The sequence below is a fragment of the Aegilops tauschii genome, chromosome 2 (genome assembly GCF_002575655.3).
Source record: "Aegilops tauschii subsp. strangulata cultivar AL8/78 chromosome 2, Aet v6.0, whole genome shotgun sequence".
NCBI lineage: Eukaryota > Viridiplantae > Streptophyta > Magnoliopsida > Poales > Poaceae > Aegilops > Aegilops tauschii.
Genome location: NC_053036.3, coordinates 467,293,119 through 467,307,233, shown reverse-complemented (window position 1 = coordinate 467,307,233; position 14,115 = coordinate 467,293,119). Strand labels below are relative to the sequence as shown.

General features: G+C 58.2%; 1 protein-coding gene across 1 annotated transcript; it reads left to right on the top strand.

The window, feature by feature from the left end:
- Positions 1 to 585: 585 nt before the first annotated feature.
- Positions 586 to 1,989, top strand: LOC141041128 (uncharacterized). The gene is made up of 2 exons (XM_073507238.1): positions 586 to 1,611; positions 1,741 to 1,989. Exons 1-2 carry the CDS (start codon positions 586 to 588, stop codon positions 1,987 to 1,989), a joined length of 1,275 nt encoding a protein of 424 aa, XP_073363339.1.
- The last annotated feature ends 12,126 nt before the right edge of the window (positions 1,990 to 14,115 follow it).

Sequence of the window (14,115 nt, the reverse complement as noted above, 5' to 3'; positions counted from 1 at the left end):
GGGTGCGTCAGAATCCTCTTCCTCGACCTCCAGATCATGCCACTGACCCATATGGCGGGTGCTCGTCCGTCGGCCTTGTCGACGCGCGTTCCCATAGAAGCGTCGGGGCTGCGCTACTTCGTCCTCACCCTGCGGCAGGTACAGTGGCCGCCCAAGTTCCGACCGGAGATGCCGTCGCGCTACGACGGTGCGGCAGATCCAGCCCCCTTTCTTCAGGTGTACGAGGAGGCAGTTTGGGCGGCTGGCGGAGACGACAAGGTGAAGGCCAACTGGATCCCCATGGCCCTCGTAGGCGCGCCACGTGCCTGGTTGCTCAACCTGCCGGCGTCTTTCGTGGCCTCCCGGGAGGAGCTGCGCGACCTCTTTCTCGCCCACTACGCGGCGCCGGCGCCCACAGTCGTCGCAGCTCTCCTAGGCGGCACGCAGGCACCACCCTCCGACCACCACGTCAAGCAGTTCTACCGACGGATAGGCAACACGCGGGCAGGCTCGGGGGCTCCCCCAAACTAGGCGGCTCCCCAAGCTGACCTCGCCTTTGGCCCCGAGGATCATCACGCCGCCACGACGGGAGCAGGCGCGCTCCCGATGCTCTGCACCCCCACCATCTGCCATGTGGCGATCACCAAGACTATCATCAACGGCGGAGCCGGCCTCAACATGCTCTCCCCTGAGGCGTTCGGCTTGCTCCACGTGCCGCCTAGCTGGCTCCGTCCCTCCAAGCCTTTCTCCGGGGTTGGAGACGGTTCCACCAGGCCCCTGGGGCAGATCCGCCTCCCTATCACTTTCAGGACCCACGACAACTACTGCACCGAGCTCTTCGACTTCGACATCGCCAAGATCGACCTGACGTACAACGCTATTCTGGGATACCCAGCCTTGGCCCAGTTTATGGTTGTGACCCACCCCGCGTACAACCTCATGAAGATGCCTGGAAGCAACCGTGTCCTCACGGTGGCTGGGGACACGAAGGGCGTGCTGCAGGCCCTCAAGCTCACCTTCAAGACAGCCGCGACTGTGATACCCGGCGAGAAGAAGGATCAGGAGGCCCCAGAAGCAGCACCTGCCAAAAAGAAGCAGTTATTCTCCCAAGACCGGGCCGAGATGAAGCAAGTACCGGTCTGCGAGGATGGGACGGCCAGCGCCACCTTCACCATAGGGGCTGGTCTCCCTCAGGATCAAGAGGAGGCATTAATCAACGGTTTGCAGGCCAACAAGGATGGATTCGCTTGGGAACCCAAACTCCTGGCTGGGGTCCCAAGGGGGGTAATTGAGCACCACCTGAGGGTATGTCTAAACGTGCGGCCGGTAAAGCAGAAGGCTCGCCGCCAGTACACCGAGAAGCAGGCCTTCATCATCCAGGAAACTCGTAAGCTACAAGCCGCAGGGGTCATCAGAGAGGTGCGGTACTCGGAGTGGCTAGCGAACCCCGTGATTGTCCCCCAGAAAGGGGAAAAGGAGCGCATGTGTGTCGACTTCACCAACCTTCACAAGGCCTGCCTGCAAGATGCCTTGCCGCTCCCTCGCATCGACCGGATCATCGACTCCACCGCCGAGTGTGACTTGCTGTGCTTCCTAGATGCCTTCTTCGGCTACCATCAGATCAAGATGGCCGTGGAGGATGTGGAGAAGACAGCGTTCCTCACCCCGTACAGGATGTATTGCTACACCTGCATGCCCTTCGGGCTGCGCAACGCCGGGGCAACCTTCCAGCGGTTGATGCACATCGCCCTGGGTTTGCAGCTCGGGAGGAACGCAGAGGCCTACATCGATGAAATAGTGGTGAAGTTTCGGGAGGCCAGAACGCTGATAGAAGATCTGGAGGAGACATTCGCCAGCCTGCGCACGGTGGATCTTCGGCTTAACCCCGAGAAGTGTGTGTTCGAGGTCCCTTCTGACAAGCTGCTGGGCTTCTTGGTGTCGCACAGAGGGATCGAGGCTAACCCAGAGAAGGTCAAGGCAATAGAGGATATGAACCCCCACAGACCCTAAAGGAGATGCAGAAGCTGGCTAGCTGTGTAACCTCACTTGGGCGCTTCGTTTCCAAGCTGGGGGAGCACGCCCTCCCATTTTTCAAGTTGATGAAAAGGAAGGAGCCATTCGAGTGGACCCCCGAGGCAAACGCAGCCTTCCAGGACCTCAAGAGATATCTAACTAGTCCGCATATGATTGTGGCACCGCGCCCTCTCAAGACCTTGGTGCTCTATCTGGCAGCAACCCCTCATTCAGCAAGCGCCGCCCTGGTGGCGGTAAGGAAGGAGCGCCTGGTTAAGAAGCCGCAGCAGGACGCACAACCCGCAAGCGAGGCGCAGCACACCCAGGGAGAGGCATTCGAAGTCTCGGTCGGCGCAGCGGTCGACATTCCTCCTAAGGCCACGAGTGACCCCATGGCTGCCAAGACTTCGGAGGGCGGGCCTCATGAGGCCATATGGGACCTGTGCCCTCATGGAGAACAAGATTCCGCTGACGCTTCCCCCCTCGTCGAGCACCCCATCTACTTCGTCAGCACAGTACTGAGGGAGGCCCGAGCACGCTACCCCATGCCATAGAAGCTCTTGCTCGCACTTCTAGTTGCCTGTAGGAAACTGCGCCACTACTTTCAAGGACACCCTATCAAGGTTGTCTCAGCGTACCTGCTGGGGAGGGTGCTCCAAAGCCCGAACGCAGCCGGGCGAGTTTGTCAGCGTCCTGGACTTGGGGGTGTTCAGTCCTGCCTGCCTGCTGTCCACCGCGTGACTCCATCGGCGGCCTGGTACGGCCCAGCTTCAACACCAACACAGCAAGACCCTCGCGAGGGGCCAAGCCTCGTGAGGCAGACGACGCCAAGACCCCTGAAGGAGTTGGCCTCCTCAGGAGGGCTCCTGAGGGGCGGAGATATCTATGTAGCTACCTCATGAGGCTCAGCTGACGTGAGCCATGACGACCAAGGCCAGGCGGGGGCCGGGTGGGGCGCCAGGCGGGTGCAGAGCGCAGGTTTCCTCTTCGGTGCAAGGGAGGAAAGCCACAGGCGCGGAGTCCCGAGGAATCAACCAAAGGTTTCCATTCTGGTGCAACGAGACCAAGACCGCCAGGACTGCAGGACGGAGGTCATCACCGAGCCCACCGCAGCATCACGAGCGGAGGCTTTTCGCAGGCGAAGACTACTTTTGTCAGGATAGACTGTACTACTTGTCCCCTTTCAAATTCCGTCATTGTGGAATCCCTTCCCGCTCATATTTGGGAAGAGGACCAAGGCCACTATATATAGCACTTAGCCACCACCATAGAGGGGGAGATCCATTCCACCCCGAGCACCACACCAGCTCAAGAACGCCTCACCTCCTGAGGCTTGTTCATCCTTGTACTAGTTCATCCATAGCCCCTCAAGGCAATCCACCACACCACACTGGATTAGGGTATTACACCACAACGGTGGACCGAACCAGTATAAATCTCTGTGTATTTGTGTCTCTATGAGCTCTACGCGCGAGGCTAGGGAGAATCGCGAGTAGGCAGGCTGGGCAGGTTGAGATCTCCGCACGCACCCCAGGGTTCGAACCTCTCAAGGGTTGCCGGATCCCGAAATCGAACATTTGGCGCGCCATGTAGGGGTGCATCAGAATTCTCTTCCTCGACCTCTAGATCGTGCCATTGACCCATATGGCGGGCGCTCCTCCGCCAACCTCGTCGATGCACGTTCCCAGAGAAGCGCTGGGGCTGCGCTGCTTCACAACCACCTTGCGGGAGGTGCAGTGGCCGCCCAAGTTCCGACCGGAGATGCTGCCGCGCTACGACGGCGTGGCAGATCCATCCCCCCTTTCTTCAGTCATACAAGGAGGCAGTTTGGGCGGCTGGCGGAGACGACAATGTGAAGGCCAAGTGGTTCCCCATGGCCCTCGTAGGCGCGCCACGCACATGGTTGCTCAACCTGCTGACGTCTTCTGTGGCTTCCTGGGAGGAGTTGCGCGACCTCTTGCTCGCCCACTACGCGGTGTCGGCGCCCCCGGTTGTTGTAGCTCTCCTAGGCGGCTCGCAGGCGCCACCCTACGACCGCCATGTCAAGTAGTTCTACCGACGAGCAGGCAACATGCAGGTGGGCTCGGGGGCTCCCCGGGCTGGACGGCGCCCCAAGCTGACCTCGCCTTTGGCCCCGAGGATCACCCTGAAGCCAAGACGGGAGCAGGCGCCCTACCGATGCTCTGCACCCCGACCATCTGCCACATGGCGATCACAAAGACCGTCGTCGACACTGGAGCCGCCCTCAACGTGCTCTCCCCAGAGGCGTTCGGCCTGCTCCACGTACCGCCCAGCCGGCTCCGCCCCTCCAAGCCTTTCTCTGGAGTTGGAGACGGCTCCACCAGGCCCCTGGGGAAGATCCGCCTCCCTATCACCTTTGGGACCCGCGACAACTATCGCACCAAGCTCGTCGACTTCGACATTGCCAAGATTAACCTGCCGTACAACGCTATTCTGGGATACCCAACCTTGGCGCAGTTTATGGCTGCGACCCATCCCGCGTACAACCTCATGAAGATGTCGGGCAGCAACGGTATCCTCACAGTTGCGGGGGACACCAAAGGCGCGCTGCAGGTCCTCAAGCTCGCTTTCAAGACAGCTGCGACCGCGGCACCCGGCAAGAAGGAGGATCAGGTGCCCCCAGAAGCAGCGCCTGCCAAGAAGAAGCAGTTGTTCTCCCACGACCGAGCCGAGACAAAGCAAGTGCCGGTCTGCGAGGATGGGACGGCCAGCGCCACCTTCACCATAGGGGCTGGCCTCCCTCAGGACCAAGAGGAGGCATTGATCAACTTTTTGTGAGCCAACAAGGATGTATTCACCTGGGAACCCAAACACTGAAGGAAATATGCCCTAGAGGCAATAATTAAGTTATTATTTATTTCCTTATATCATGATAAATGTTTATTATTCATGCTAGAATTGTATTAATTGGAAACTTGATACATGTGTGAATACATAGACAAACAGAGTGTCACTAGTATGCCTCTACTTGACTAGCTCGTTGATCAAAGATGGTTATGTTTCCTAGGCATAGACATGAGTTGTCATTTGATTAACGGGATCACATCATTAGGAGAATGATTTGATTGACTTGACCCATTCCGTTAGCTTAGCACTCGATCGTTTAGTATGTTGCTATTGCTTTCTTCATGACTTATACATGTTCCTATGACCATGAGATTATGCAACTTCCGTTTACCAGAGGAACACTTTGTGTGCTACCAAACGTCACAACGTAACTGGGTGATTATAAAGGTGCTCTACAGGTGCTTCCAAAGGTACTTGTTGGGTTGGCGTATTTCGAGATTAGGATTTGTCACTCCGATTGTCGGAGAGGTATCTCTGGGCCCACTCAGTAATACACATCACTATAAGCCTTGCAAGCATTGTAACTAATGAGTTAGTTGCGGGATGATGTATTACGGAACGAGTAAAGAGACTTTCCGGTAACGAGATTGAACTAGGTATCGAGATACCAACGATCGAATCTCGGGCAAGTAACATACCGATGACAAAGGGAACAACGTATGTTGTTATGCGATCTGACCGATAAAGATCTTCGTAGAATATGTGGGAGCCAATATGAGCATCCAGGTTCCGCTATTGGTTATTGACCGGAGAGGTGTCTCGGTCATGTCTACATAGTTCTCGAACCCGTAGGGTCCGCACGCTTAAAGTTAGATGACGGTTATATTATGAGTTTATGTGTTTTGATGTACCAAAGGAGTTCGGAGTCCCGGATGAGATCAGGGACTTGACGAGGAGTCTCGAAATGGTCGAGACATAAAGATCGATATATTGGACGACTATATTCGGACATCGGAAAGGTTCCGAGTGATTCGGGTATTTTTCGGAGTACCGGAGAGTTACGGGAATTTGTATTGGGCCTTAGTGGGCCATATGGGAAAGGGGAGAAAAGGCCCCAAAGGGTGGCCGCACCCCTCCCCATGGACTAGTCCGAATTGGACTAGGGAGGGGGTGCCCCCTTCCTTCTTTCTCCTTCTCCCTTCCCTTTTGCTACTCCAACAAGGAAAGGGGGAGTCCTACTCCCGGTGGGAGTAGGACTCCCCCCTTAGCGCGCCCTCCTCCTAGGCCGGCCGCCTCCCCCTTGCTCCTTTATATACAGGGGCAGGGGGGCACCCCATAGACACACAATTGATCATTGATCTCTTAGCCGTGTGCGGTGCCCCCCTCCACCATATTACACCTCGATAATATCGTAGCGGTGCTTAGGCGAAGCCCTACGTCGGTAGAACATCATCATTGTCACCACGCCGTCGTGCTGACGAAAATCTCCCTCAACACTCGGCTGGATCGGAGTTCGAGGGACGTCATCGAGCTGAACGTGTGCTAAACTCGAAGGTGTCGTGCGTTCGGAACTTGATCGGTCGGATCGTGAAGACGTATGACTACATCAACCGCGTTGTGTTAACGCTTCCGCTTTCGGTCTACGAGGGTACGTGGACAACACTCTCCCCTCTCGTTGCTATGCATGACCATGATCTTGCGTGTGCGTAGGAAAATTTTGAAATTACTACGTTCCCCATCAAACACATGGTCGGGGTCCCAAGGGGGATAATCCAGCACCATCTGAGAGTATGCCCGAATGTGCGGCCGGTGAAGCAGAAGGCTCGCCGGCAGTCCACCGAGAAGCAAGCCTTCATCGTCTAAGAAACCCGTAAGCTACAAGCCACAGGGGTCGTCAGATAGGTGCGGTACCCAGAGTGGCTGGCAAACCCCGTCATCGTCCCCAAGAAAGGAGGAAAGGAGCGCATGTGTGTCGACTTCACCAACGTCAACAAGGCCTTTCCTCAAGATCCCTTCCCGCTCCCTCGCATCGAACAGATCGTCGACTCCACCGCCAAGTGCGACCTATTGTGCTTCCTGGACGCCTTCTCCGGCTACCACCAGTTCAAGATGGCCGTCGAAGATGTGGAGAAGACGGCATTCCTCACCCCATGCGGGGTGTACTGCTACACCTACATGCCCTTCGGGCTGCGCAACGCCGAAGCAACCTTCCATCGGTTGATGCACATCGCCCTGGGTTCGTAGCTTGGGAGAAATGCGGAGGCCTACGTCGATGATATAGTGGTGAAGTCTCGGGAGGCCAGGACTCTGATAGAAGATCTGGAGGAAACGTTCGCCAGCCTGCGCACGGTGGATCTTCGGCTTAACCTCGAGAAGTGTGTGTTCGGGGTCCCCTCCGGCAAGCTGCTAGGCTTCTTGGTATCGCACAAAGGGATTGAGGCTAACCCAGAAAAGGTCAAGGCAATAGAAGACATGAACCCCCCACAGACCCTGAAGGAGATGCTGAAGTTGGCTGGCTGCGTAACCTCGCTTGGGCGCTTCATTTCCAAGCTGGGGGAGCGCGCACTCCCGTTTTTCAATCTGATGAAAAAAAGGAGCCATTCGAGTGGACCCCCAAGGCAGACATAGCCTTCCAGGACCTCAAGAGATACCTGATCAGTCCGCTCGTGATGATGGCACCACGCCCTCTCGAGCCCTTGGTGCTCTATCTAGCAGCAACCCCGCACTCAGCAAGCGCCGCCCTGGTGGCGCTAAGGAAGGAGCGCCCGGTCAAGAAGCCACAACAGGATGCACAACCAGCAAGCAAAGTGCAGCACACCCCGGGGAAGGCATCTAAAGTCTCAGCCGGCGCAGCGGTCGCCATTCCTCCTGAGGCCACAAACGACCCCGTGGCTACCGAGGCTCCAGAGCACAGGCCCCATGAGGCCAAAAGGGACCTGTGCCCTCATGAAGAACAAGATTCTGCTGATGCCTGCCCCTCGTCGAGCACCCCGTTTACTCTGTCAGCACAGTACTGAGGGAGGCCCGGGCACGCTACCCCATGCCACACAAGCTCTTGCTCACACTTCTAGTCACCTCCAGGAAGTTGCGCCACTACTTTCAAGGCCACCCCATCAAAGTTTTCTCAGCGTACCCACTAGAGAGGGTGCTCCAGAGCACGAGCGCAGCCGGGCGAGTTGCTGCATGGAACATTGAGCTTCAAGCATTTGATCTCGAGTTCAGTACCACCAGGGTCATCAAGGGTGCGGCCCTTGCTGACTTCGTGCCCGACTGGACCGACGCTCCAGACCATGGATTAAGCAAGGATTGTTCCCTCTTGCTAGGAGATGATGAGCCGGACGGATGGATCATGTACTTCGACGGGGCGTTTCCCCGACAAGGCGCAGGGGCAGGGGCCATCCTCATCTCGCCCACCAAGGGAAAGCTTTCCTATGCAGTGCAACTCTGCTTTCAGCGGGGCGAGAAGGTCTCCAACAACATCGCAGAATTCAAAGGCTTGCTCGCCGGGCTCAGGGTCGCGGCCGCGCTGGGGGTAAAGCGCTTCACCATCAAGGGCGACTCTCAGCTTCTCGCCAATTTCTCCAACAAGGAATACACGCCTAAGGATGAACACATGGAGGCGTACCTAGAAGAGGTGCGCAGAATGGAGAAACAGTTCATGGGCGTGGAGCTGCAGCATGTGCCACGCGGGACGAACAAGGAAGCAGACGACATCGCCAAAAGGGCCTCTCGCAGGCTCCCTCACGAGCCAGGGGTGTTTGAGGAGCGGCTCTTCAAGCCCTCTACGGACCCGCACGTCACGACTCCAACACCATCTTAGGAGGACTTGCCACAAGCACCCGAGACGGGCGCTCCAGCCTGCGGTCACCCCTCAGGAGCCCGCTTGCTGCTTGTGCTCGAGCCTCAGGAGGGGTGCTAGACAGAAGAGTTCAAGGCGTACTTGCTTCAAGGGACCCTGCCAGAGAAGGAAGAGGACGCTGAGCGCGTGGCCCGTCAAGCCACTGCGTACTGTATCAATGATGGTGAGTTATATCGCAGGAGGCCCAATGATGTTTCGTTGCTGTGCATCTCCAGGGAACAGGGGCTCGAGCTGCTGGCGGACATCCATGGTAGGGATTGTGGGCATCACTCCTCGTCCCGCACCCTGGTGGGCAAGGTGCTCCGCAGCGGCTTCTACTGGCCCACCGCGCTCACCGACGCTACCGAGCTGGTGCGCTCCTGTGAAGCATGCCAGTTCCACGCCAACCAGATCCATCAGCCCGCGCAGGGCCTCCAGATGATCCCGCTCACATGGCAATTTGCGGTCTGGGGGCTGGACATCTTGGGGCCATTCCCTCGGGCGCCAGGGGGCTACCGATACCTCTACGTCGCCATCGACAAGTTCACCAAGTGGGCGGAGGTAGAAGCCGTGCGCACCATCCCAGCAGGATCAGCCGTCAAGTTCATCAAGAGAATCGTGAGCCGATTTGAGGTCCCCAATCGCATCATCACCGACAATGGCTCGCAGTTCACAAGCAATCTTTTCAAAACATACTGTGCTAACCTTGGAACGCAGATCTGCTACGCCTCAGTAGCACATCCACGGAGCAAGGGAAGGGCTGAGAGAGCCAATGCGGAGGTCCTGAGGGGCCTCAAGACCCACACTTTCAAGAAGAAGCTCGAGGCCTGCGGCAGGGGCTGGCTCGAGGAGCTGCAGTCCGTGCTGTGGTCCATCCGCACCACCGCGACCAAGCTAACAGGAGAAACGCCCTTCTTCCTCGTATACGGAGTAGAAGCGGTTCACCCTCACGAGGTCAAGCATCGCTCCACGAGGGACCTGGCGTTCGACGAAACACAGCAGGACGCCACGCGGAGGATGGATCTCGTGCTTGGGGAGGAACGCCGTCGTCAAGCCTTGCTCCGGGCAGCGAGGTACCAGTAGGTGCAGTGGCGGTACCACTGCGGCAGCATCCGTTCCAGGACGTTAGAGGTGGGCGATCTCGTCCTGAGGTGGGTGCTCTCCAGGGAGGGGCTGCATAAGCTCTCTCCCATGTGGGAGGGCCTGTTTAGGGTTGCTAGTGTCTCTAGGCCTGGCACCGCGTGCCTGGAGACACAGGACGGGGTCCCCATCCAGAACGCCTGGAACATCCAGCACCTCCGGAATTTCTACCCCTGAAGAAAGGCTCCGGCCTGTGAAGCAAGGCTCCGGCCTATGAAGGTCTCCGCTTGTGACACTCTCACATAAAAATGAGTGGGGTTGTACACGCCCCGGAGTCTCCTGAGAGTTGCCCTGGGGCCTCATGGGGGCTCCCTCCCATGTCCTAGTGCTAGCACTTAGCTCCGCACTGGTGAGAAGACTAGATTAGGTGCCGGACACGGCTGTTCTTTTGCTTTCTGAAGTTGCTTATAGTTTTCGTAGTAGTCCCTCAATGGATTTGGTATTCTCGAACGCTGGTTCCCCGAGTTGTGTTTTCTCCTAAGTTATTTTGGTCTAAGGACATGAGAGAGGTGGCAGTCGCCCGCCACTTCTCCTCGCGCTCCTCACGCATGGGGCTGGGTAGGTGTGTGCGCCCAGGGCCTGCCTTTGTGCACGCACCACGCCAAACCCCGTCATTTCGGCTTCATCCTCGCAAGGAGACCTCGATCGAGTACGCTGGCGCCAGCAACCCTCATGTCCGTGCCCCCCGGGCAGCGCAGCATGGTGCATCAGGTCCAAATCACCCTATGGCAGGGGGCACAAGGCGTATCTCCGGAAGGCACAGGGCGTGCGCCCTTGGGGGCCTGTCAAATACCTAAGGCCAGGTCCTCGTGAGGCGAAGGACGACTGCACCTACCAAGCAAAGCCTTCCTACCTTATCCCGCTCAAATCGCGAACACTGCAACACAGCATCAAGACAGCAATGATAATATAAAAGGCATAGCCGCAATGGTCCATTACACGCCCTCCTAGGGCACATTCTTCTTTTTTTGGATTGCAGGAAAAAGGAAAAGCTAAACAATGAGGGCCTAAAGGCGTGCAAGCTTGTCACCTGCGCCGCATCCTCAAGCAGCGCCTCAAGGTAGCCCGGCGCTCCACCAGTTCCTACACAGAAGATCTTGGGCCACCGGCCTTGAGCCAAGTTCGCTAGCCCCCAGCTTCAGGCCGGGCTCCTCTCCAGCTTCACTGGAGCGCTACGGCGGGACGAACCACCGACGTCCTCGACACGAGCACGATGACCCGGAGGCCATTCGTAGCCACCTCTGCTCGAGCTCTTGTCCAAGGAAGAGCTGCCGTCACGGGAGGAGGAGTGCGCATCGCCAAGGCCAAGCTCGCCGTCGCCACCATCGTCGTCTCTGCTGTCCTCCGGGCAGCTCCCCACATGGCGGCCGTCCCCCTGAACACCCTCACATAGAGGGTCACCAGGCCATCGTACTTGAAGTGGAGGGTGCACCTTTCGCCTAGGCCATGCGCGCGGGCGAAGGTCTGCCAACCGCGGGCCAGTACCTTGCTACCGGAGGCGGAGATTTCGGTGCTAACCCACAAGGCTCTGCTGCATCACCCGTCAGCCGGCAGCCAGAGGCCGGCAAGCCCTGAGGAAGGAAGCTCGCCGGAGAAGAAGCGTGGGAGCCGGAGCGAGGTGCCAGCCGGATTCTCCGACCACACCACGAACTCAGGGAGCACCTCCAGCGAGGAAAAGCGCGGCCGGGGCGGGCGCACGACCATGGCACGCCTCCCTTCATCATGGGGGCTGCTCTGGAGCCGGTGGCCCCTTCCGGAGGAGGAGGTGCCATCATGGACGCCTGGAGCAACGCTGCCTTTGGGGGCGCGCGCCCGCGCCCCCTGGGTGTTGCCGGAGGGATCACAAGGTGCTTGCGAGGACGGCTGTGGCCCCTCTTGGGAGGAGGAGAGGCTGGCCCCTCCTTGGGAGCCTTCCCCTTCTCGGCCGCTGAGAACCTCTTCGGCGACGCGATGGGAGCAAGGAAGAGAAGGAAGAAGCAGGCGGGAGCAAGATGAAGGAAAGATGGACAGGGGGCTCCGCCCCACTATCACATTTATAGCCAAAGGAGGCCAACCACCGGCCTCCACGACCTCGCGCCATCATGACCCTCTGCATGCAGCATCGACTAGTCAAGTTGAGCAGTTGCCGAGGCAGCGTGGGGAAGCGGAGTCGCCCACGTTCAATCAGTCGCCATGCGTTATCAAAGCCGCAGGCGGTTAGGGCCTGCGGCGCTCCGCACCTGCCCTCTGGCTTTGCCTAGAAGCCAAGTCCGAGCACGCCTTGGGCCCGGGGGCTACTGTCGGCGTCCTGGACTTGGGGGTGTCCAGTCCTGCCTGCCTGCGGCCCACCGCGTGACACCATCAACGGCCTGGTATGGCCCAGCTTCAACACCAACACAGCAAGACCCTCGCGAGGCGGACGATGCCAAGACCACTGAAGGAGTTGGCCTCCTCAGGAGGGCTCCTGAGGGGCGGAGAGATCTATGCAGCTACCTCATGAGGCTCAGCTGACGTGAGCCATGACGACCAAGGCCAGGCGGGTGCCAGGCGGGTGCAGAGTGCAGGTTTCCTCTTTGGTGCAAGGGAGGCAAGCCACACGTACGGAGTCCCGAGGAATCAACCAAAGGTTTCCATTCTGGTGCAACGAGACCAAGACCGCTAGGACGGCAGGACGGAGGTCATCACCGAGCCCACCGCAGCGTCACGATCGGAGGCTTTTCGCAGGAGAAGACTACTTTTGTAAGGATAGACTGTACTACTTGTCCCCTTTCAAATCCTGCCGTTGTGGAATCCCTTCCCGCTCATATTTGGGAAGAGGACCAAGGCCACTATATATAGGACCTAGCCACCACCATAGAGGGGGAGATCGATTCCACCCCGAGCACCACACAAGCTCAAGAACGCCTCACCTCCTGAGGCTTGTTCATCCTTGTACTAGTTCATCCATAGCCCCTCGAGGCAATCCACCACACCACACTGGATTAGGGTATTACACCACAACGGTGGCCCGAACCAGTATAAATCTCTGTGTCTTAGTGTCTCTGTGAGCTCTGCGCGCGAGGCTAGGGAGGATCGCGAGTAGGCAGGCTGGGCAGGTTGAGATCTCCGCATGCACCCCAGAGTTCGAACCTCTCAAGGGTTGCCGGATCCCGAAATCCAACAGAGTTACTGAATGGAACATTGAGCTTCAAGCATTCAACCTTGAGTTCAGTACCACCAGAGTGGACTGACGCTCCAGACCACGGAGTAGGCGAGGACTGCTCCCTCTTGCCAGGAGATGAAGAGCCGGACGGATGGATCATGTACTTCAACGGGGCGTTTGCTCGACAAGGCGCAGGGGCAGGGGCCATCCTCATCTCGCCCACCAAGGACAAGCTTTGTTATGCAATACAACTCTGCTTTCAGTGGGCGAGAAGGTCTCCAACAACATCGTAGAATTCGAAGGCTTGCTCGCCGGACTCAGGGCCGCGGCCGCGCTGGGAGTAAAGCGCCTCACCATCAAGGGCGACTCGCAGCTTCTCGTCAATTTCTCCAACAAGGAGTACACGCCTAAGGACGAACACATGGAGGTGTACCTAGCGGAGGTGCGCAAAATGGAGAAGCGGTTCATGGGCGTGGAGCTGCAGCACGTGCCGCGCGGGACAAACAAGGAAGCAGACAACATCGCCAAAAGAACCCTTCGCAGGCTCCCTCAGGAGCCAGGGGTGTTTGAGGAGCGGCTCTTCAAGCCATCTGCGGCCTCACATGTTACGACTCCAGCACCACCCCAGCCTGCGGTCACCCCTCAGGAGCCTGCTTGCTGCTCGCGCTCGAGCCTCAGGAGGGGTGCTGGATAGAAGAGTTCAAGGCGTACTTGCTTCAAGGGACCCTGCCAGAGAAGGAGGAGGACGCTGAGCGCATGGCCCGTCAGGCCACCGCGTACTGCATCAAGGATGGTGAGTTATATCGCAGGAGGCCCAGTGACGTTTCGTTGCGGTGCATCTCCAGGGAACAGGGGCTCGAGCTGCTGGCGACATACAAGTTGGGGACTGCGGGCATCACTCCTCGTCGCGCACCCTGGTGGGCAAGGCATTCCATAGCGGCTTCTATTGGCCCACCGCGCTCAATGACGCTACAGAGCTGGTGCACTCTTGTGAAGCATGCCAGTTTCACGCCAAGCAGATCCATCAGCCAATGCAGGGCCTCCAGACGATCCCGCTCACGTGGCTGTTCGCGGTCTGGTGGCTGGACATCTTGGGACCGTTCCCTCGGGCGCTAGGGGGCTACCGATACCTCTACGTCGGTATCGACAAGTTTACCAAGTGGGCGGAGGTAGAAGCCGTGCGCACCATCCCAGCAGGATCAGCCATCAAGTTCAT